Raw genomic sequence first — 23,019 nt, forward strand, 5'->3', positions numbered from 1 at the left:
CAAGTAGAGAACTACGCGAAGATCTACACCCTCCTGGTAAACTGATTACACAGCACTTCCCGACACCATCTCATTGCGAAACCTGGAAAGTATTTAATTAAAGGTTAAGTCGAATCTTTTACAAACTCGAACCAGCTATTACACGATATCTCTGGCACATCTCTAACACCACAACGTGCAGGCTACAGCCTATCGGACCCCTCTGGGCGGTATCGCATGCTATGTGCCCTAATAATGTATCGTCTTGATGTGATAATACGCCTCGGCGCGCATAGCTGTACCCTAGTCGTCTTGCGACACTCCCTCCGTCTTGAGAACCTCGTGCTTCTCACCAGCATGTGTAAGCTGCCTATACCTCTGCTCTTCATCCATCTTGTTACCACGAACTACGCGCCTATTCTCTGCGTTCAGTCCCATGCAAATCCTCGGCTCCTCGTAAAACATCATGTCGATCTGCTCAAGCGTGCGTCCTGACGTCTCGACACCGAAGAAGTATGTAAGCGGTATGAACGATGCACAAACTGCTGCCCAAATCCAGAAGTAGTGACCGCCGATATTATCGAGGCCGATGGGAGTGACCATAACGACTACAAAGTTCGACATCCAGTGCGAGAAGACACCCACTGCAGTAGCTTTGTTGCGGACTCGTAGCGGTTGAATTTCAGCGGAGTACGACCATGATACAGGTAGGATGCCGAGGGTGAAGCAGTCAAAGTACAGAAAGATAAACGCGACCGCAGCGGCGGCGCTGGCGTAGCTGTTGTTCGCTAGGGAGCCAGCAACGATAGCCATGCAGACTGCGCATCCAGCAGACGATCCCATGACCGACCATCGACGTCCGATCTTGTCGATGTAGAAGTACGGCGGCCAAGCGAAGACGGCATACTGAGTGAAGGCAACGGAAGCGAGGATGAGAGCCATACTTGGTGAATAATCGAGGTACTCCTGGAGGATGTAGGCGAGGTAGTAGCTGAGTGCGTTGATGCCAGACCACTGGTTCATCAAGTACGGTCCCATGCCGAGAACGACACGATGCAGATTGCGAGTCTTGGTGGCATTGCTGAATACCTCTCCCCACGACGGATCTTCGTCGTTGCTTTCGGCTGCGATGGCGTCGAGGATCTCTTGCATCTGGCCCAGGACCTCTTCATCGTCGAGGGGCTTGTCCAAAAGTCTGCTGATGACATGCTGGGCCTGGGAGACTGGTCAGCTACAGTAGTGATATGTTTGCTTGTGTAACCTACCTCTCCAGTCCTTCCGCGCTGTGCCAGCCAGCGGGGCGTTTCGCACAAGAAAGGGCATAGTGCCAGTACGAGCAACGAAAACAGGATCTGACAGGCGACAGGAAAGCGCCATTGGATGGAGCTGTCAGCATATAGCGTTGCAAAGCAAAGCCATGATGCGATTGCAACACCGATGATGATCAAAGCGGATTGCACGACCAACAATGCACCACGGTTGTGGGCAGGTAGTGTTTCTGACTGCAAGATGGGAACTGCAACGGTCGAAAGACCGACGCCTACCCCACCGATGATTCGTGCAACGAACATCTGTCAGTATTCGAATGACGCGGTCTGGACTGCAGCGCCGATGATGACGATGATGTTGGCTAGGATGATGGACCGCTTTCGCCCAATCTTCTCGCCAAAGACGAAGGCGACTACAGCACCGAGGGCACAGCCAACGTCGTATATGGCGGTAACTAGTCCAGTCATGGTGGGATTCGGGTTGCCAAGCGTGTCCTTGAAGCGTTGGCCCCCAAGGATACCGCCGAAGAGCCCTTGATCATCTTATTGAGGATGTTAGATCTCATGTCACAAATGCGACCGGCGGAAGAGAGGGGCTTACATCCAAAGAGCAGAAAGTCGAGACCTGACGTCAGCAAGATGATGGCGAGTAGGCTCTTGCCTCTGAGTTCGAGCACGCGCATGATTGGATATTCTGTTGCTCAGTGTTTTTTGATCGTGTCCTCAAAAGCGGCGAACATCAGGACTTTGTACTTGCGCAACCATGTCAACGTGCTCCAGTGGCGCCTGATCGAGCATAGCATATGTGAGCTACAGAGAAGCCATTGTTTAGCGCGTGGGGAACTTGGCCCGGGGAACAGTGGATCTGCGGAGGTGACTTTTGCGGACAACAGCTGTGCAGGCTGTATTGTTGAGTAAGCTGGAGACGGCCGATCGAGGAATTCGCCGAGACGCAAGCGCGCAACCAAGCCTGGCCAAACTTGTACCTTGCACGTGCGCAAGCCAATCCGTAGGGCCGCCTGCACAGAGCCACACGATTTCTGTTCTCCGAATAGCCCCGTCCAATTATTCATCAAGCCATAGCGTCAGAGAGGGCCATCGTAAGCGTACATTCCAACTAGGTAGACAAAACACAACCGCCACTCTTCACGCCCTTTTCGCTACAAAGACCTGTCGATGTAGCCAATTCTTGTTTGCCCACCTTCCGAATTCGGTAAAGAAAACAATAACACAATCCCGCTGCCGTTTGCATCCAGCTTGCTAAATCCTGGGAACGAATAGCAGCTTGGGAAATCATCACTCTGGCATAGGTGGACACAGCGAGCACCATATCGTGTGTAGTCAAGTCCCTCAATGACGAATATTGCATGCTTGGTCTCGGAGAAAATCAATCCCTGACAAGCCGAAGCTGGCTCCTACTTTTGTCCTTGTTGCACGCGGCTATTCGGAGATAGATTTTAGTCTGTCCATTCCAGGCTTCCATGTCGGCGAACGCGGGCAACATTCTCCGGACCGTGCGTCTTGGCTACGGGGACAAGCCGGTTATGTCCCCGACGCTCACGTGACCATCTTGAAACTCGTACACTATCCTCGTACGTATTATGCAATCTTGGTAGGAAAGGAAACAAGGCACCTTGCCAACCCTCCTGTGTCGAGTGGATATCCGTCTTGCCGCGATTATTCCCCTTGTAAGGTTCTGAGGTAGAGACACTTGGCTTAAACTACGCTGCTGCTAGGCCATACGGACGGCTTTGCTATTAGCCGCAAGCCTACACCAGATGCAAGTGCCGCACAGCTGGCCGAAGCGTTCGACATGCAAAGTGGGCCATGGTACTTCGGTTGTTGAAAAGAGCGGGGTCCCGAAATACCAGACGATGCCAGCGGGTGTAAGAGTATGGATGGATGAAAACTTGTCTACGAGTGATTGTCATCCCACATCCACCAACACTGCTAGTGCTGTCAGTTACCTTCCGTGACCAGAACTTCTCAACTTTCCTCTCACTTCTACTGGGCCTCCTTACCCTACGTCAGGGTCTATCACCGCAATTGCACAACTACGAACTCAACTAGCAGACTTTCGCATGGCGCCAGTCAGCATGGACTTCCAAACTCCAACGCGGGAGATGAAGGTGCATAAGTACCACTGTCCAGCCGTTCCATCGAGTCTAGCTTACCACTTCCAGAACCCGTCTTTCGTCTTGAAAGCGATTGACGAACTGACATTCGAGGACCGCCCTGTCCCTGAGATCGAAGATCCGCACAGCGTTCTTCTTCAAGTCAACTACACGGGCATCTGTGGCTCAGATGTACACTACTGGCGTCACGGACGAATCGGACCATTTGTAGTGAAGACGCCTATGGTACTGGGCCATGAATCTTCCGGGACAGTCATCGAGGTGGGATCGAAAGTAACGTCCCTGCAGAAAGGCGACCGGGTCGCGATGGAGCCTGGCATCCCATGCCGGTTCTGTGCAAGGTGTAAGGAAGGCAGGTACAACCTGTGCGCAGCGATGGCGTTTGCAGCGACACCTCCCTACGATGGCACCTTAGCCAAGTACTACGTCCTGCCCGAGGACTTCTGTTACAAGCTGCCGGCGAACGTGAGCCTGGAAGAGGGTGCATTGCTCGAGCCGCTCTCTGTCGCAGTTCACCTTGTGCGGCAATCGCAGATTAAATACGGCGACAGCATCGCTGTGTTCGGGGCGGGTCCCATCGGACTGCTCTGCTGCGCCGTTGCAAAAGCGTATGGCGCGAGGAAGATCATCGCAGTGGACATACAGAGGCATCGACTCGAGTTCGCTGAACGGTTTGCGGCCACGGCCACGTTCGAACCGAGCAAGGCGTCCGCAGAAGAGAATGCACGGAGGCTCATTCACGAAAACGACTTGGGCAGTGGGGCCGACGTGGCCATTGACGCCAGTGGGGTGGAGCCCTCTATCCAAACCGCTATACATGTGCTGCGCCAGGGGAGCACATATGTACAGGGAGGAATGGGTCGGGACTCAGTCTCCTTCCCAATGGTAACTGCTTGCACGAAGGAGTTGACTATTCGTGGTTCGTTCCGGTATGGGCCTGAGGACTATGAGACTGCTCTGGTCATGGTTACTAGGGGTACCGTTAGAGTGATGGATCTGATCAGCAGGAAGGTTGCTTTTGAAGAAGCAGAGGCTGCTTTCCGGGAAACAAAAGGCGGGAGTGCAATCAAAGTTCTGATTGCTGGGCCAGAGTGAGCAAGAAAATTCGGATTTTTGGGATGTTCGAACTTAATGGTAAGAGAAAGAACAGAGCGCGCAGGGCACTCGGCTGTAGATACCCATGTATGGCTGTCAATGCAACGGACTTGAACCGGACCTTTTCGCTACATGCGTGAAAGTCTTTCCTTGCCTCTTCATCCTTCGATTACTTATGACATATGCCGTCTGAGCTCTTCCGTCGAAAATCACGATCACCCCGCAGCTTATGCTTGTGTATTAGCCCAGTCTGCGATCGCAACACTTCGTTTTCTTAGTTTTCATTTCCTCCTTTGGAAAGGTTGGAGTTTCAGGAACCGCCAACGCTGACTTCCAACGCCACACCATCCGCCCATGTAGATTACAGTTGCTGCGCCCTGGTGAAATCAGATCACTGAGCACTGCCTGTGCGTACAGGCACTGTTGAACGTCGATGCCTATCCGCTAGTGATGTAGATTGACCACGCCTCCTAGCAACTGCTCTGACTACCTGCGGTACCTCCATTCTTCTCCAATCAATGCACATCTCTACTGCCGCTTGCGCAATTTCTGTTCTCTGCGACACTCGAGAGCATTCATTGACAACACACATCGTCCACCATGTGCCTAAAATGTCTCTGCCGATCACACTGCTCAAGGAAGACTTTGTACTTGACGTCTAGCAGTTCCCTGACTCCCTGCCCCTCGATTGGCCAAACAGCCCTTCCGGGCTTGCTCATCCTTTGCATGATGCTCCACAAATCGTCGGTCTTGCCGCATGCGCCTGCTGTCGCTGCTTTGGCACCTAACATGGCGGCGCCGTGGCAGACCGCTGCGTTAGTGTAGTGAGGGATCACGACAGCCATACTGCATGCCGTCGCTACCAGAGACACAAGCAGCTCGTTCTTGCACTGCGAGCCAGACATGAAGATAGACCTGATCGCATGGCCGGACTCGTTCATCCTGATGACGATTTGGCGCGTCTGGAGCGCAATAAACTCCATCGTGCCACAGTAATGGATGGCGAGACTGTCGATAGACACATCCGCGGTCAAACCAACGATGCAGCCGGACATCCGGGAGTCTGCGACTGGAGAGCGGTTCCCGTACAAGTCCCCATAGAAGAAAAAGTGCCTGGCCAGATAGGGGATAGAAGGTGCGGCGGTGCTGGCTTGCATGTTGCAAAGGTGGCGATTGAGGAATTCAAAGATGTCCAGCTCCGCTGACTCCGCCTCCAGAGCCGCTTGTTGGTAAGCCGGATGAGTTTCCAGAACATGTTGAAGGAGTTTCCCAGTCGCAGATTGGCCACCTTCTGCCATCCAAGTGTCTCGCGTGATGGCGTCTCTATATGGCCCCCAGACGCCCTCAACAAAAACCGGGTTGGACGACATGACAAGATGGCAGGTTGAAGTTCCAGAAACAGCAGCGAGGCGTGTAAAGCTCTGTCGAACGTCGCTCGGCCCTGTAGAGCGGTCGGGGTTGTGTTTGAGGAGGCCGTCGACCTTGGCACCCACAGTGCCAATCCAACCGGCGTATGCATCGATGACGCCACTGCCGACCGGAATGCCAACTGGAAGACCAAGTTCTTCTGCCGCGCGCTCGCAGAGATGACCTGCGAGTTCGCCTGCCGACAGGTAGTCGCCATTCTACCGATGTTCGTCAGAAGATGGGAACTAGTCTTAAGGTATCAGCCGAGGCAAACTCACCTTACCATGCACCCCTCCAACTCGCTTGAACCCGTCTTCAGCAAGACTTGCGAGCCCAATCTCCCTCAAAAAGTCTTCCTGCCATCCCGTGGTGCTTCCATCGACGCCAATCGGAATATAACCCTGCTTGCACACAGCGCTGCAGTTGCTGCGTTTCTCGTTGCCGGTCGCAAGATGCCCTAGAGCATCGGTGAGGTCATAGAAACTGCAACGATCAAAAAGCTGCTCTGGCATGTTGTTCTTCAGCCACAGTATCTTTGGCATCTCCATCTCGATGGACATGGTGCCGCCAACGTATCGTAACAGATTGTGGGCGGTGGAGTTGATTTTCTTCGTTTCTTCCTCGGCTCTGTGGTCCAGCCACAGCATCACATTGTGCGCACTGGGCCCCCGAACAAAGTTTGGCGGCGTCACGGATATGGGCTCGTCTGTCTCCGAGTCGAAGACTGCAAGGGAGCAGGTAGCATCAAACCCAATTCCTCGAATTAGACCCACGTCAACAGCACCATCCGCAACGGCACGCTGCACTGCGAGACATACGCAACGCCATATATCTGATGTGGATTGTTCCTGTGCGCGCGTGAGCCTGTGTGCCGTGCTGTGCAGGCGGAAACTTGATGCATACGTAGTAGCCAGCTTTTGGTTGCCAAAGACCGATTTCCTCTGCCGCCAAGCCTACGATATCGCCAGAGTGACTGACGACACAAGCCCGCGCGCTCCCCGTGCCCACGTCAATTCCAATGTAGTAGTTTTCTAAGCCGCTATCCTCCCTTCCAGGCTGCGGCGAGCTCGCGTTGGACAACATGCGATCACTTGCGTGCGTCTTTGGCTGAACTGAGGTTGGAACCACCGAAGGAAGGTGTGTGGTAAAGACAGATGTATACAGCGAAAGACTGTGCAAGATGGGGGTTGCGTTTTCCTCTTCAACCTAAGCAAGAGCAGCAAAGTGTGTTAGCAAAAGGCCGCGCGCCGTAGTTACTTCTCGCCTTCTTTTAGCCGGGAATATCCCACTCTCAGCTGCATCACTTAGCTAAAGGCCCCGAGAAGCCTTTGTTGTCTTGCTCTCACCTGACCAGTGTCGTATACTATACGGTATGGATACGCTTGGCATGGTGCCACAGGTGGGCCTGATATCCTTATGTGATTGGATGGGGTTACTCGGAGGGCGAAAGACATGTCGCCTGCTGTAGACGGATCTGGGCATTCGCTAGCGCGCTCGTGGGGTAAGTTCCCGCTTTGGCCCCTAGGCTCCTCGCGCCCAACAGCGTTCTGGAACCCGACTTGCCCCGGCGCCTTGTTCTGGATTCCTTAGGCCGCTCTGACGCACTCACTACTCGAGTCAGCGTCGCAGTATTGCTCACTGTTTCCTGCCATACAGAACTTCGAGAGCATCCGGCAGCCGGCAGCCGGCAGCCGACGATACGGCCAAGTCAGGCAGCACGTGATGTCACTGACACAAGCCTTCTCACCCTTGTCGGAAGAACCTCCCGCTCCATGGTATGGCCTAGGTAATCCGGTACATATATGCCACTATCTAGTCCAATCGCGCTCTGTTTCGGAAACTGGGGCGCCACAAGCACGTGGAGGCGTACCAGAACCGGTCTGGACATCTTGTCTCGGGATTAATCAAGGTGCGCCAACTGCCAAGCAGTACGCGAAGAAGACTGTGGCCTTGCGCATACGATCGCCCTACACTATTGCAATACATGCTCTGCATGCGTCGATGCGTGCAGGCGTTGAACGACATCCTCTAAGATCATACGTGAAGCCTTGAGATCCGGCGCCTCCTCTTCCCAGAAGCACAGGGTTGCAAGTGAGAATTGCACGCTTTCTTCGTGTTGCTCCTTGGAGATTTCATGGAGGCCAGACCTCCGTGCGGCCAGGAGAAGCAGCGCCGACGAGAAACTCTGCCTCGCCATCAGCCATGTGCCGTGATGGCGATGCCGGACGTTCCACTGCCGGATCAGTTTGCAACAGGTAGCAGCATGCAACTGCACCAGCGGGCGAAGAAAATCGCGATCGGAACCCTCGATGTTTTTGTGGATCATGAGGTACAGGAAGGGGCGATATATGCGCTCCTTGATCTCGAAGGCTCGAGCCTGGAGATGATATGCAAGCTCATCGTCAGCAGCGACTCCGATGTCAAAAGCTATTACGTCTGGCAGCGTACGGTACCTGAACAAGAGGGGTCAGCATGATGTTCTCAATATGCATTGGTGTCTTGGATCGCAAGTACCACTCTGTCAGCTGCCTGTCCAACTCTTCGGCAGTTTGCAGTATGCTCTGAAGGGATGCATCGAGCCATGCAGACTCATTGGTCGCGTAGAACGATCTGATCACGCGTTGCAGTATTCCGCGAGCTGCGATATCCGCCAGATAGTAGTACCATCCTTTCTCAAGCTCGACTTGCGCCCTTGCGGAGTTTGCAGCACTCATCTGCAGCTCGGTATGTATGCGATACAACTGCTGCGTGGTTGTCGCTAGCGGCGGTGGCGGGAAGTGGCTTGTGTAATTGAGTTTGGTGAGACCAGAAGATGGGAACCGAAACTCTATTGAGGTTTCGCTAGACAGCTGGTGAGCAGTGATCGTGCATGTGCAGCGAAAGTCCAACTCACTGTTCAGATTTCAGGCACGACCAGTACAGTCGACTCGCTCGAGCTTTGCCTAGTTGACACTCAGTGATGGAGTATTCCGGATTCATCCGAGTTAGAGCCTGGAAAGTCACGCAAGCCCGGTTGAAAGAGGTGGCGGCTTGCAGAGGCCGCAAGGAGTACATCTCATACACCCCAGCCATGAAATAGCACTCCGTTGCCAGTAAGCTATTTCCGAGGAGACCGATTCGCTTGCGCGATGCAGTATAGTACAGCTCTGCCGTGTAGTATCCTGGAGTGTTGGACAAGCTGTTGTCTGCACGGTCCTGACACGTACTTGTATCGCACGTCTGTTGACGGGAGAAAGGAGAGGAGATGGCTGCGAGTGCACATACGATAAGCTAAAGAAAACGTCTGAAGTTAGTACAGTACTGAGCTTGAGGGAATGCTACGAACCACAAGACAGCTCGATGCTTTCCAGTCAAATCCATCTTCCGCCACCGTTCTGGCCATCCTTCTCAAGTACTCTGGATCAAAGATTGGGTTCTTCACATGGACGTTCAGGAGAAACGCTTCGACGAGATGCGCAACATCTTCTTCGCGTACCCCAGGGCCCATCTTCGATCTCGATCTCGGGTCCTCAGATTGGTCCAGAATGAAGTCGTCGTTAACTCTGGGTGAGTGAGGCGATCCGTGTAGATCATCGCGCACGAATGTAGGATCGAAGATGCGTGCCTCGACCCAGTGGCGATTGTAGTTGCCTTCGAAAATTGGCCACCCAAGAATGTCCTCGCTGGAGCCGAAGTACTCCTGACCGTGGTTCGACATGTCTTTGTCCTGTACAACATCACATGTTGCAGAGTTTGTCTTGGTATCGTCGCTTTGTGGATGTGCGTTCTGCATGCGCCAGTCAGGTGCCAGCAGCAATGATATCAAACTCCCACCTACAGCGTCAATGGTAGGCTGACCAACCCTACCGTAAGCTATGGAACCAGCCAGTGATCCTGATTCGACCACGCTGATTAGATAGTCCAGACGATCGAGAATCTGGCTCGTCGGGCTCAATGGAACATCAGTCGCTAGCAGCCATGTGGCAGGAAGGGAAACTTACGTACGATTCTGTATGGGCCTGATCTTGATAAACGCACTGCGCGCTAAGCTCGCAACACTTCGAGCATGTCGGGCGCTGGTTATCGCACTTTGTTTTTCGCGCGCGACACAGCTGACACGCAGTAACAGATCGCTTGCGCGGGAAGTTCGCTTGGTGCGACGATAGGCTTGATAGGAGCGGGAGCTTCCTTTTTCTGGAATGAGCAGAAGCTTGCTCGTTTGCGTGCACGCGATAATCTCCTTCACTGTCCACGGAATCCACAGAATCCAGCCGTTCGGAGACCGGAATACGGTCCATATCTGGTGCAGGGTGGCACGGCTGGCACAGTTACATCTAAGGAACGAGTCCGATGCCACACTTGAGGGCGCGCTGAATGATGATAGATCAGGAACAGAGGAGAAGCAGTGGTGTTATGCCGATTGTGTACAATGTCAGATGTCTGTCAGTTTGAGGCGATCCAGCTCACAAGTAACTATGGCTGACCTCTTACGTAATGCATGATACGCTAGACCCCAACCGAGGTAGTATAGATTAATTCCGCACATTAGTGTGAGGAAGACGCGTATAGGGAGAACGAATCAACGTAGCATAGTTATCACAAGTATGTCTTTTATCGGCAACTATGTCGCTACTGTCACAGAGCTTTCTGCTCTTCGCTACAGACGAAAAAAGATTGTGTAAACACGCACACATACTCATGCAGCTTGCTAGACCTCGTCAGTCAACCAGCTACTCCTTACTCTTCAACTCTTCGCATTATATGGCCTAGTTTCTGAACGGGTTCGTACGTTCAGCCACAATAGTTGGACGCTGGACCAAGATTGTTGTGGCTTGACTGAAGTATGTGAGCATAATGGCCAGATAAAGTCTAAAGATCGTAGGCTCCCAACCATCACCATCACCCTTTATGCTACCCAGATTCGACATGTCTGCACCCTCCCTAGCTCTCTAAAGATCCATTCCCTGGCGATGTAAACAATTCAGCCACCTGCGAATGCATTGCCATTGCTGGGTTTTCGGGTTTCAGTCGCGAGCTTCAAGATCACGATTGATTTTTTATGACTAGCATAGCGGTAGGTCCAGCCTCGTTTATGTTGCAACTCATGCCAATTGAGGGATGCTTCTTGCGAGCTGAGCAAGCTGGGTAAGCCGCCTCGTAGCATTTCGTCAGGTCTGTCTCTAAAGCAGATGGTGACAGCGCGTCCGCTGGTGTCGTTACGCAACAGCGTTGCTGGGCTTCACGCAGGTAAAGAGGCCACCACGCGACGCTGCCTGAATCGCAGAGAGTGCATGCGGACATCAAGAAACTTCAGTGATAAGGAGTATATACGGTAATCTGTCCCGAGGAGGTTAGCGCTCGCTGACGACTTCGCTACAAGGTAGGGGGTACGCGGAAGAAACGATGTTCACTTGGTGGCCTTGCCCCTCCACCCAAGCTCGACAGAAAGGTGGTTCTAGGCAGCGATTTCACATCCTAGCTAGATGCTTTCCGTTATATTCCTAACGTTGTCTTCGTTTCGACGTGCAAATTAGTCGCACTGCAGTAGAATGCCGTTAAGCAACAGAGCACAACCATGACAGCTATCCGAACTCACGTCGCAAGTTCAGCAAAGACGTGTTTACCCGACCTAGTGCGGCCGTTTCCGTTCCCTTAGATGCCTTGGAACTGTAGGGATGTATTTGTAAGCCCTTGCAATATGCGCACGTAGCGCCTGTTAAGGTTTTGATAATCTAAGAGGCAGAAAGCTGTGACTGAACGTTTGCGAATTGCAACAGAGCAGGTAACGGGAGGACTGTCCGCAGACCGTCCACACATTAGAGCCGTTAGCAGAATGACCGTGGCACCCAGGCCCTTCTCCCGGGTTTGAGGGAGACCTAGCTGTTTCTTTGCTTCCTGGCCCATATCGTTATCATGGTGCGGACCAAGCCTGTCTCGCTCCTACAGATATGCACACTCTCTATGGTATTAGAGCTTCACTGCAGAACATCAAACCCTCTACTTAACGATTTGCGATTGTGCACACGTTCGAGATCTTCTGTCCGACTGGTGACGTCTCTGCTCCGACTCCCTAAATTTCCGTACTTTGAACACTGACGTTTCCGTCACAGTGTCGATGCCCGCTGACGATGGTTCTTTCCAGTGCCGCTGGCCTGATACAGGACAGCACAGTCGATTACCCGTGTTTAGTGCTGATTCCCTGATGGGCTATAGAACTTTTGATACGTAGGCTTAGTCACTGGCCATCCCTAGACCCACTCACAAAACTAATGCCTGTATCCACAGTAGTACTACGCCATGGGCGATCGGTCGGCCTCTGGAAATCCCCGACACCGAACGACACAAGCAATCTCCGAACTGAGGACCGTAGTCGCTCTCTTCACAGGCTTATCTAGCCCATTCGATTCAAGCATGTCCGACTGCAATTTCACATCGTTCCTCGTTCCTCGTTCCCCCTTGCACGCCCGCTCCTCACGCTACTGCGGCGGCCACCACTCCTAGAAGTGGTGACTGCTTCGTTTGGGCGTCCATATTATGCTTGACGCCCTGGATCGCACGTATGTATGTGGTGCCTGGTTTGTGACTCCAGCTACGGAAGCCCAACGTTGCGATCTAGCATGCTTCGGACAGTGTGTGCACGGGCTTCTTGTTTCGCTCTAGCGTCATGGCTGTACTGCCTCCCCTTCCCCTGTCGACTTGACTGACGGCTACGATCGCTGCTGTGCAAGCCTGAGCTAGACAAAAGCCAGGCTAGTGGCCCCGAACAGCCGCGTGCAATGAGAATCGTTCTATCTCATCGCCGGAGATGTCCACCGTGCTATACCGCATGTGGTCGCCTATGACGCTAGCGTGTCGTCCGAGCCCCGCGAAACTGGTACGTGGGTGATTGCTCCACGCCTCTCCGCAAGCGCAAAGCCAACATCAGCACTAGCTAGGCCACCCAGCCGTCTCTTCTAGCTGTCTTCTCTGCCGATGTGGATGGCGTTCCGTTGGCGGGTGGCTGATTCTCTGCCTTTGCGACAATCAGCGGCGGTGCGCGTTCTGCGTCGTTTTGAACGCTCGAAGTTGGTACGACGCCTGCCATTCACTTCCACCACGTCTGGCCCCGAGCGCATCTAGCAATCTCTCTCTGTCGTGGGCGATATGTTGACTTCCCTGCGCGCGTGAAGCTTGGCGAGGCTCATACCGAACAAAGAGGGCCAAACCAAGGGAATACACTTCTTGGCCTATACAGCTGAGTCCGATCCGCCGGATGTGCTATCCACGATGTCAGTTTTGCACGCTGGGCGTCGGTGTTCGCATTACGGTGAGCAAGAGGCAGCGCAAGATGCCGCATCGCCCAAGGATCAGGGCCGACGACAGCCCAAGTGCAGACCGTCCGATCCAGGACCCGAGCCTGCGGGGCACGCCAAGAGAAGATCAACCCAAGCTTGTGTCAACTGTCTTCCTGGGGAGACTAGGATCAGGGCGCAACATCGGCTAATGGTGCCTGCGGGGGTAATGGCGTGTGTTGGGGGCGCACATGGAGACAATCAGGACAATTTTCTCTATGCTGCCAACCTCGCAAGGTGCCATTTGCGGAACAGGAGAATCGAATTATCATCCTACCTTATTAATCTTCATCCGTACTGTGTCGCAGTCTCCGTTTCCAGCTCTTGCAGTTGAGTATCTACGTTTCCCGATTCCTTCTCTTGCCGCTCGTCCTTGATACCGAAGTTTCATCAGTCATTTCCGTTCATCAATCCCGGTGATGCTAGTTGAGAGATTGGAAGACGGGCACGAATTTGCCGCCACATTCCTGATAACGACGTACGCGTCTGAAACTTGCCGGCAGTCGCCGAGAACCTATACTATAGGTGACGGAATAGCGCACTAATAGCCTGTGCATCTGCCGCGCTCTTCTGCTTCTTGTGAAGAGACTGATTATCACGCATACGGTATTGCCACAGAACAATCAGCATATCACACGCAGAGCAAACAAAGTTCTCTCGCCTGATTCGCATTGGATTGTTATCTGAAGCGCAATCACACACGATAGGCCGTCGGTCATCGACTAATCAGCACGGGGTTCACGCTACTCGCCGTCTGGGACCTTGCGAATCATGGGCACCAATGCGGGACATAGCGCATTCAAACATACCAATACCTCGGATGCACGCGACTCATTTCCTCATATCTAACTATACTAGTCCATGTCAGGGCCATTTCCAGTATTTGAAGGTGTCAATGTCAAAAAAGCTTACACCTGTCATTGTCCTTTTTCTTGACCATTTGACCTAGTCTATTGGAAGGAAGCCCGTCTTGAACCTCCACCGGATACGGTATGCGTAGCTGCCTGACGCAATGCAGGTAGTAGTGTCCGTTGTAAGTACTTTCAAAAAGCAAACACTTCAAGCCCTCGCTAACAACCCACGCAGGTCATCCAGGCGCTCTTGCTCGGTCTTGCATTAGCTGTTACGATCCTACGATGCTGGATTCGCCTTCATGTAGAGCATCGACGCTTGACGATTGCCGATTACCTTATATGGGGAGGATGGATCTGCACGCTGGGATGGTCTGTTTGCTCCATCAAAGCACTCTACATCCTGATCGATCACCCCCCAGACGAGGAGGCCATGACGGACTCCGTTGATTACTTGAAGGTGGGCAAACTGCACCACCTAGGACTGGGAGTCCCTTCAGGAGTACCAGCTAACTGGCGCCTCATCGCAGACAGTCTTCCTATCTTGCTACTTCTTCGATACCGGACTGTACTTTCCAAAGGCCTCTCTTGTGGCTTTCTACTGGTGGTTGATTCCATGGGGATTCAGAGGTCTCCGGATATCAGTGTACGTCACTGCTGCTTTCATAGGCTGCGCTTGGATGGCAAGTCTGTTGGCGGATACTTTCATCGCACCTTCGATCTCGGACAACTGGTATGGCGCAACTACAACTTCGAACACTCAACAATGCCATTGACTAACACGTGCTGGACTCTAGGTCGCTCGAAAATCAACTCAACTCAATATGGAACTCTTACACAAATCTGACAGTCAACTGGACGCTGAACATCGGTACCGATCTGATACGTAAGTGCTTTTTCCATTCGCTTCGTAACATTTGGACTAAAAGAGCATGCTATCTAGTCTTTTGCCTCCCTTTCTTCCTAATCAACTGCCTGAAGCTCCATAGACGGCAGAAGATTGGCTTGGCTGGAGTGTTCTCTCTAGGTGTCATTACTATGGCTATCAGCCTTGCTCGGTTCGTCGTATACAGCATGGATTACAACGTTTCCGAAGCCATCGGTAGTAAGTCTACCAGCTTCCACTTTCCCACGTCTTCACATACCACCTGAGTCTTCACATACTAACACAACTACAGATGCATGGTGCACAGCCGAGATGTGCACAGCAGTCATCGTTGTCTCGCTCCCATCACTCAAATCCTTCATCGCCCGGACAACGCCTGCGCACACAGCCAATCGTAGCAACACTGGATACATACAAACCGGCTCCGGCAAACCGGTCAGTAGCAGCAGAGGCGGCACCTACACGTCACACATCCAAGATGGCACTGTAGATCATGAAGAGATGGAGTTGACCTTTCTTGACCGAAGGGCTAGTCCAACCCCTACGGGAACCACTGATGAGACAAGAACTCAAGATGGAAAAGATAATGTAATGGTGACGACGAATGTTACGGTTACGAGGGATGTGTTGTAGGGGAAAGTTGGGGCGACGATGTTGGTGCCAGAAGCTACGTACCTTATATCATGGTAATAGAATGACAGGGATCTAGAAGACTGGCATCCCGCAACCGGGCTCCTCACGATTCATCAGCGCAACAGGTTCCTCTCAAACCTGCTGCTGTACGTGCTGACCTCGGGCGTTGGTCATTCACAGCTGTACCCAACACCTAAGGCGGTTTGGTTACTACCGACCTATCTCAATGTCTACATTCTAGGCAAACGACTCACTCCTTGATCTTACACACTGACAGTTGGTTTCTGTGGCGAGCGTCATCTGCAACGACCGCGTAAAGTATAGTGCAACTTCCCACCTCTACGGTTCTCGCCCAAACCGCGCCTATGACACCTTAAGCAGCACGAAACGCCATGTTAGGATCACAATCAAGGCTCGTGGATCACATGCCCGATGCGACCTTGTTAGTGATGATGCCCGTTTCTCAATCGAATGTCATCGGCGAAGGTGTGCACGGCGTACAATCTCAGAAGCTTCGTACGAGCGTACCTAAGCCGACATGTTCTCACGTATCCGTAAAACGTAATGATCAGTCGCCTACCAGAGTCAACCAACCGCCTCTCGACCTACTCTGGTACAGACTTGTCAACAATCAAGCCAATCAAGCCGGTCTAACCTAATATGGTAATTCACTAGATTGGGTAGGCTAAGATCTTACTAAATTTGGCTAGTTCGGCTTGATTGGCTTGATTGTTGACAGGTCTGCGTGACAAAGGTAAATCTCTACCCACCTAGGCTTCGCCCTAAGGCAGGTGCAATACGTTTTATCTGGCCCTATTACCCCAAAACAAAGGACAGGTAGACCTCCAGTACTTATTTGAGAGCAGTGTGTCCATCAACCAAGTAAACCAAAAATCGACCCTCTTACTTGACTTGGCTGACGAGAATCCTTTACCTTGCTTGGTTGGTTGACGAGAAGCCCTTGCTTTGCTTGGTTGGTTGACATTACTCGATAGAATTTCCCGATTTGATATCTATACTAACCTACAGGAGCATACCAGTTCGAAGGAGGTGCTTTTGACACTCAATTGCCGCCACAGTCCCTGAATTGAGCCGATTCCGTTCATCCGTGATGACCTTTTTCGTCTGTGAGAATACCCGCTCACACTCAGCACTCATTGCAGGACAACTAAACAGATCAAACGCCATCTTAGAGAGCACAGGATAGTCAGGTGCGTGGCGAATCCACCACTCTAGAGGGTCATCAACATCTCCATCAGCCTTATTAGTCCTAGCTATAAACTGATCGAGGTCAGAGGTGACTCTTGCGCGCTTCTTTCCTCGCGTAGACGCCGTACTAGCGGCGACCCGCTGGCGACGCTTACGAGCTTGCTGGAGAAGATCGAGCGTTGTATCGCTATCAGTACCAACCTCATTATCCTCCTCTTGTGTTGCTTCTGCTATCTCTGCTTCCGCAGCTGCTTCCTCGTATTGTACATACTCATCATGCACCACCCGCTTCGCCTCAGTAATCCATTTCTTCTCATGCTGCCATTCGATGTCGAAATAGCTAAATTTGTTCGCAGGATGGAGGGCGACAGCGCATCGGTACGCTGGCGTAGCGTCCGTAAGGCCGTAGTATTCTTCAAGCTTGAGGCGGGCAGTATCAATGGCACAGGAATAGTATTCCGAAACCTCCTCGGGGTGATTGTCTGCGAACTTTCCGGCTTCCTGAAGCTTCTTAAAGAGGACGTCAAGCGACTCGAGTGTCTCATAGAGTGAGCCATGTGATCCTTCAAGGCCAGCTTTATTGGCCCGGCCTTCCATGCGTTTGGTCAGATCTTTAAACGGCTTCAAGATATTGAAGAAGTGCTCCAGATTAGCCCAATCGCGCTGAGTAATGGCGTCCTGTGAGATATCGTATCCTTCACCACTATGATTATAGTGGAGAAAGAACAAATCAATTGCGTTACGGAGCTTAAGAGCTCTCTCAATCATGGCATACACAGAGTTCCAGCGGACGCCACCGTCAGCCAGTACCCTAGTGTAAAGGTTCTCGATGCTGCCTCTATCGTACGCCTGCAAAATATACTCTCTCAGAAACTCCCGCCGCTGATCACTCCGGTTGATCCACACACAGAAATTATGGAGCTTACCGATAAAACTCTGCTTCCTCCATATCTCAAACCGCTCATCATCAGATGCGCCACAGAGCTCTTTCTCCAACTTGCTAACCCCCGTCCCAAAGAGAAGAGCTTTGACGATGAGGTTTAGAATATGGCCAACGCACCGAAGGCGACTCTGCTGTGTGATTGTGGGGTACTGCTTTGCTAGTTCTCCAATACACGTGTCGTTATTGCCAGCATTGTCCATCATAAAGAAGCCAATGACAGCGGATATATCGTACAAGTCGATAACCGTTGACAGCAATTTCGCAATGTTCTCTCCAGAATGTGGGCCTTTTAGAGGCGGGAGGTCAAGAAGGGCTGTTTGCAACTTATGCTTCTCGTCTAGGAAGTGAGCAACAACTGCCACATAGTTCGTTCCTTCCTCAGACGTCCAGGCATCAGTTGAGATATGGATCTTGCTTTTCGCAAGATGAAGCCTTTCCTTCAGCCAAGCACGTCTCCCAGTATCACCGTCCCACATCTCTTTAATCCAGGTGCTAAGAGTTGATGGGCTCTTAGGTAGAATTTTATCGATATCCTCTAAGCAGCCAGTAAACATGTTACGAGTGCGTTGATGTGTCGCTTGTCGAAAGGTGAAGTCAAGATCAATAACCCAGTCAATAAACTCTTTCTTGAACTGAGAGTCGTTGAACATCAAGCGCCGGCCTCCAAGGTATGGTATAGAGCTCGTTGCTCCCTTGGCCATGTCGAACGGGTTTAATGCCATTATTTTGTAACCGAATTCTTCAAGTTTGTGTTGATTCTTTAGGTGATACATGATACTAGTAGTACTCTCACTACTGTACAGAGCAGAATCGTGCTGGCCACTAAGATGGCAGTATTTGCAGAGCCAAAACTTGTTCTCTCCATCGGTTGTGAGCTGCGCACCGTGTTTGTAGATTGGCGAGGGCTAGGTTTTAGAGTTGAGGGCCCGCTTATAAGGCTGACGATATCGAATCGATGGCAACACCTTCCTTTTATAGCGAATTTTGTCCCAGTCAATAGGGAATGGGCATTGAGTAGATGTCGGCAGCTCTCTTTCGAAGGTGGCAGCAGTATTTGTGGAAACAGAACTTGGGGTCTCTATGTTTTCTAGGTTATAGCTAAGGGATTCAGAGGGAGTCCTAGGTAGAGGGGAACACGTGGATCCTCTACGAGGCAGAAAAAATAGGTGGGTAGGCATGTTTAACCTAGAATCTGGCGGTTTCGTACATAGAGGCTGCAGGCGTGAGAGTTTTCGACAGCAAATCTCAAGAGCGGCAATTTCCAACCAATCAGAACATCCGGGCTAATAGTTCTTCCTATCCCGATGCCCAAAAAAACTCCGGTCGCTCACCTCTTCTACAAAAATGCCTAATGCGGTAAGGTCGTCAACCAACTCCGAGTTGACTCGAGTAATGCGAAAACCCTTACTTGTGGTTGCTCGGATAGACGTTTACTCGTGGTTGCTTGTTACGTAATCAACCAAAGTCAACCAACCAAGCCAAGTTACTTGGTTATTGGACACACTGTTTGAGAGCAAGTACAGGAGCTTATCCTCTTTATAAGGACGTCCAAAGAAACAAGACAAATGACGTACTTCGAGCTTGCCCGCCATTTTGTGGACTGGCATATTGGAGAATACGTTATTCGCCACTCTCTCCGCTCAGCGGGGTACAGGAGGAGAGTCGCTCTCCAGAAACCACCCCTTTCACCAGCAAATCGGGCTAAACGAGTAGCTTTCGCAGAGGCCCACATCCTTTGGACGGTCGAGCAATGGAATACAATACTGTGGAGTGATGAAAGCTGGGTGTGTGGAGGTCGGCACAGGAAGAAGCGGGTTACTCGGTTGCCTGGTGAGAGTCTGGATGATACCTGTGTGGTGGATAGGGTACCCAAAAAGAGAGGTTGGATGTTTTGGGGCTGCTTTTCTGGGAGTAGGAAGGGTCCTGCTCTCTTTTGGGAGAAGGAGTGGGGGTCAATTAACACAGAAAGATATTGTGAGAGGATTTTCCCTCTTGTTCATGGATGGACGAGGATGTACCCAGGGTTAGAATTCATGCATGATAACGCCTCAGCTCACTCCTCAAGGGCTACTTCCTGTGAGCCTTTGTCAAGAGAGGTACAAGTCCTATCTCGGCCACCTTTCTCTCCTGATCTCAACCCCATTGAGGGGGTGTGGAATAAGATGAAGGATTATATTGAGATCCACTACCCAGACCTTGAATTTGGACGTCAGAGAACCTATCTTCAGCTTCGCAGTATTGTGAAAGAAGCCTGGGAGTCTATCACACTTGAATACCTTGCCTCTATAGTAATTAGTATGAGAGAGAGGTGTGAGGCTGTGTTGGCTGCCCAGGGCGGCTATACCAAGTATTGAATAGCTTAAATATACCATCATAACTTGTACAAGCTGCAACCAACCCTTGCTAGTGGCCCACATACAAAACTTATGCCTGATACCGCAGTATACAACTTAAAGTCTATGTATGCATGTAAGCGGGGATGGCCTGGAAACACATGCCCAAGGCTATGGTAAGCAGGTACTGCACGCAGTAGATAGAGTTTGGCGGCGAAAACCAACGCTAACTAGATAGGGATACTAATGCGAACCAGGAGCTAGAGTCAGTTAGTTCCAACAGGTCGGCATACCCTTGTCTTGTGACCGAGAATGCAAAAGTGGGAGAAAGGACGGGTGAACGGCTAGTGTGTTTCATGGTTGCTTGACAGAAGCGTTGCAAAGTGTCCTTGCCGCCTCATGCTTGTATCCACTTTTCATATCCAACACTTTATGTGTGGGTTAGTGTCCAATACAGTCAGTAGAGAACGTGGTTTTGCACTTCGTTGGCACGTGGTTTGCACTCATCATCGTGCCGATTTAGCAGCAAGGGATGCATTGACCTATCGCATATCCAATTATAGGAAAGCGCAGCTCGAAGAGCTGTGCATGGCACGGGACGGTTGGGCTTCGGTCTTTCAGATTATTTCGAACCGCTTTCCCCTATCGTTTGTGCATGGGTAGGAACTGTCAAAGTACCGCCCTATGTCAACATCGACTAGAGATCTCGCGCTGTTTCGAACAACAGGCGGACAGTTCATGATGGTAGCTCTTGACTTCAGTCTTCTTGTAGATGTCGACATGAACTGATACAACGTAGAACAGACAATTGGGGCAACACAACCAGCAAGCGTGTCACTGAGGCAAGTGCATATAGCAATGGAGGACAGGGCAAAAGCATACGGTGGAAGAGCACTCAGCCGTAGAAGCAACACAATTCGAGTGATTGTATCATGAGGTACAGTTTTCGCGAAGTGCAGTAGCGGAAGGCGATCGATTGCAGTCCTATCTATGCGCAATGCATTTGTGGTTGGGGGCTGCCAACAATGTGTAAGCTATGTCCCTTGAATGGCATAGGATAGTACAACTACCACGGCACTTGGGAATGGTCCGGTCATACTTCTGTCACCAGCCAAGACGCCTAAGATTGGCTACGATGCAGGAACACCTCTAATTCGGGCGCGCGATGACAGGATTGCGACCGTAATGTTTCAGGCAGTCATAGGCAGGGACTAAGGTGGTAGGTCACGAGCCGTGTCATAGTTTCACGTGCGGAGGCAAGGCGTCTAAGGTTGCCAAAACCTCCGGGCTAGGCAAATTCAGCTCTTATGCTGTCGTGCACGAGCCGAGGCCGCCTTTCCGATTGGAGGCTTCAAGGAGCCAAAAACAGCTGAGGCTGCCGTTGTCTCTTCCAGCCATTCGAGGCAACATGCTAACAAACGTGAAAGACAATACATTCTCGAGAACGCCCCACACACCAGTGACCCTGTGAGGCTCGACTTGCGCTGGGGGCGTAGCGCAGTGTTGCTAATAGTATGACAATAAAGTAATATACTACAATACATATCATATAATATGCATTTTCTAATATTGTACAAATACAATATGTGGGTTGTAATATTGTGACAATACAATATAAGGATGTCTATATTAGCAATATATTGTCTATATTAGGTTGCCTATTGTCGGCAAATTGCACTTCTTTGTTGACGACTAAGCCCGACACGTGATCAAGCGGGGAAGAAACGCGGGGAAGAAACGCGTGAGGGAAGGTCGAAGCGCGTTAACTTCGCCAACTGGCGGTCGTCTGCGAACATCAGCGCGTTCCTCACCTCTGCCCACCTTTATCACACCACAAGACCCAGAGGTTACCGCCATGCCTCAACAACGCCTTCCTTTTGTACAAACGTCGCAACAAAGAGGTTCGTCAGTATCAGGCAGTCTTTTGGAGGTTTCTAGCCAGCAATTCTATGACCTAGAAGAGTGCGAAACCTCTAAAGGCCAACCAACGCGTCCTCGCACAGCATCTTTAGTCTCCTCTACCAAGCCACGAACATCATGGGTCTTCTCTCATATGCCAGACGAGGACATAGAGACGAGATATTACAATGAACGGACTAGAAAAGAAGAGTGGCGCTGTAAGCATTGTAACAGAACTTATGCCTGTTCTGGGGGTACTGCGGCTCCTGCAAAGCATCTAATGGACCGTCCTCCTGACGGTCACGGCCTTCCAAGAGGCGCCCCCCGAACGTGTAAAGTTGCAAATATACGAACTATTCTCGAACAAGCTCGTGTTTCGGCAGCAGAAAATCCCCGAAAACGTCGTCGTCTCAACGATCAATTCGGAGACTCGATCGAACCTGATCAGCTCGAAGTGCTGTACGTCAGGTTTCTACGGCCTGTTCTCTCCCTTTCGGCTTGTGGAATGCCCTGAGTTCCGAGCATTCCTAGCCTACCTCAATGACGATATCGATACTTGGCTTCCAGATACACACGAGACCATCAAGAAATGGATTATGCGGCAGTATGGAAGTCATAAAGAGAAGGTCAAGCAACGTATACAGTCAGCAAAGTCAAGGATTCACATCAGCTGCGACCTTTGGACTTCCCCCAACTCCTTGGCCATCCTAGGAGCAGTCGCTCATTTTGTTACGGAAGACGGTCAGCTGGAACACTGTGTCTTAGCCTTGAAAGATATCGACAGTGAACATGATGGTGAGAACCTTGCAGCGGCAGTTATGGAAGTGGTTGAAGACTGGGGCTTTGCTTCAAAACTTGGATATTTCGTCATGGACAATGCGGGCAATAACGATACAATGATGAGATCCCTTTCTCTTCGTCAGTACGACGTAGTGTCTCTTCTGGTTAAACCTGACTTTCACAGGCCTTCTCCGCCGATTTGATATTAAGTACGATCCCAAATCTCACCGACTTCGCTGCCAAGGCCATATTATCAACCTCGCCGCTAAAGCTTTCATCTTCGTTACCGAC

General features: G+C 51.3%; 4 protein-coding genes across 4 annotated transcripts; 2 read left to right on the top strand and 2 right to left on the bottom strand.

Moving 5' to 3' along the window:
* Nucleotides 1-282: 282 nt before the first annotated feature.
* ALTATR162_LOCUS156 (uncharacterized protein) lies at nucleotides 283-1,930 on the bottom strand (the record flags this gene model as incomplete). The annotated part of the gene is made up of 4 exons (XM_043307749.1): nucleotides 283-1,194; nucleotides 1,245-1,550; nucleotides 1,599-1,789; nucleotides 1,849-1,930. 4 exons carry the CDS (start codon nucleotides 1,928-1,930, stop codon nucleotides 283-285), a joined length of 1,491 nt encoding a protein of 496 aa, XP_043163684.1.
* A 1,413-nt stretch (nucleotides 1,931-3,343) lies between these two features.
* On the top strand, nucleotides 3,344-4,477 carry ALTATR162_LOCUS157 (uncharacterized protein; the record flags this gene model as incomplete). The annotated part of the gene is made up of 1 exon (XM_043307750.1): nucleotides 3,344-4,477. The coding sequence occupies one exon, from the start codon at nucleotides 3,344-3,346 to the stop codon at nucleotides 4,475-4,477; it is 1,134 nt and encodes a 377-aa protein (XP_043163685.1).
* A 575-nt stretch (nucleotides 4,478-5,052) lies between these two features.
* Nucleotides 5,053-9,931, bottom strand: ALTATR162_LOCUS158 (uncharacterized protein; the record flags this gene model as incomplete). The annotated part of the gene is made up of 9 exons (XM_043307751.1): nucleotides 5,053-6,102; nucleotides 6,163-6,689; nucleotides 7,925-8,337; nucleotides 8,399-8,725; nucleotides 8,778-9,154; nucleotides 9,210-9,650; nucleotides 9,702-9,813; nucleotides 9,865-9,872; nucleotides 9,923-9,931. The coding sequence occupies 9 exons, from the start codon at nucleotides 9,929-9,931 to the stop codon at nucleotides 5,053-5,055; spliced, it is 3,264 nt and encodes a 1,087-aa protein (XP_043163686.1).
* Nucleotides 9,932-14,206: 4,275 nt separating this feature from the next.
* On the top strand, nucleotides 14,207-15,564 carry ALTATR162_LOCUS159 (uncharacterized protein; the record flags this gene model as incomplete). Its single annotated transcript, XM_043307752.1, has 6 exons — nucleotides 14,207-14,227; nucleotides 14,281-14,505; nucleotides 14,555-14,778; nucleotides 14,843-14,931; nucleotides 14,989-15,150; nucleotides 15,224-15,564. 6 exons carry the CDS (start codon nucleotides 14,207-14,209, stop codon nucleotides 15,562-15,564), a joined length of 1,062 nt encoding a protein of 353 aa, XP_043163687.1.
* Nucleotides 15,565-23,019: the final 7,455 nt, after the last annotated feature.

This window comes from Alternaria atra (genome assembly GCF_907166805.1).
Source record: "Alternaria atra isolate CS162 genome assembly, contig: 18, whole genome shotgun sequence".
Taxonomy (NCBI): Eukaryota; Fungi; Ascomycota; class Dothideomycetes; order Pleosporales; family Pleosporaceae; genus Alternaria; species Alternaria atra.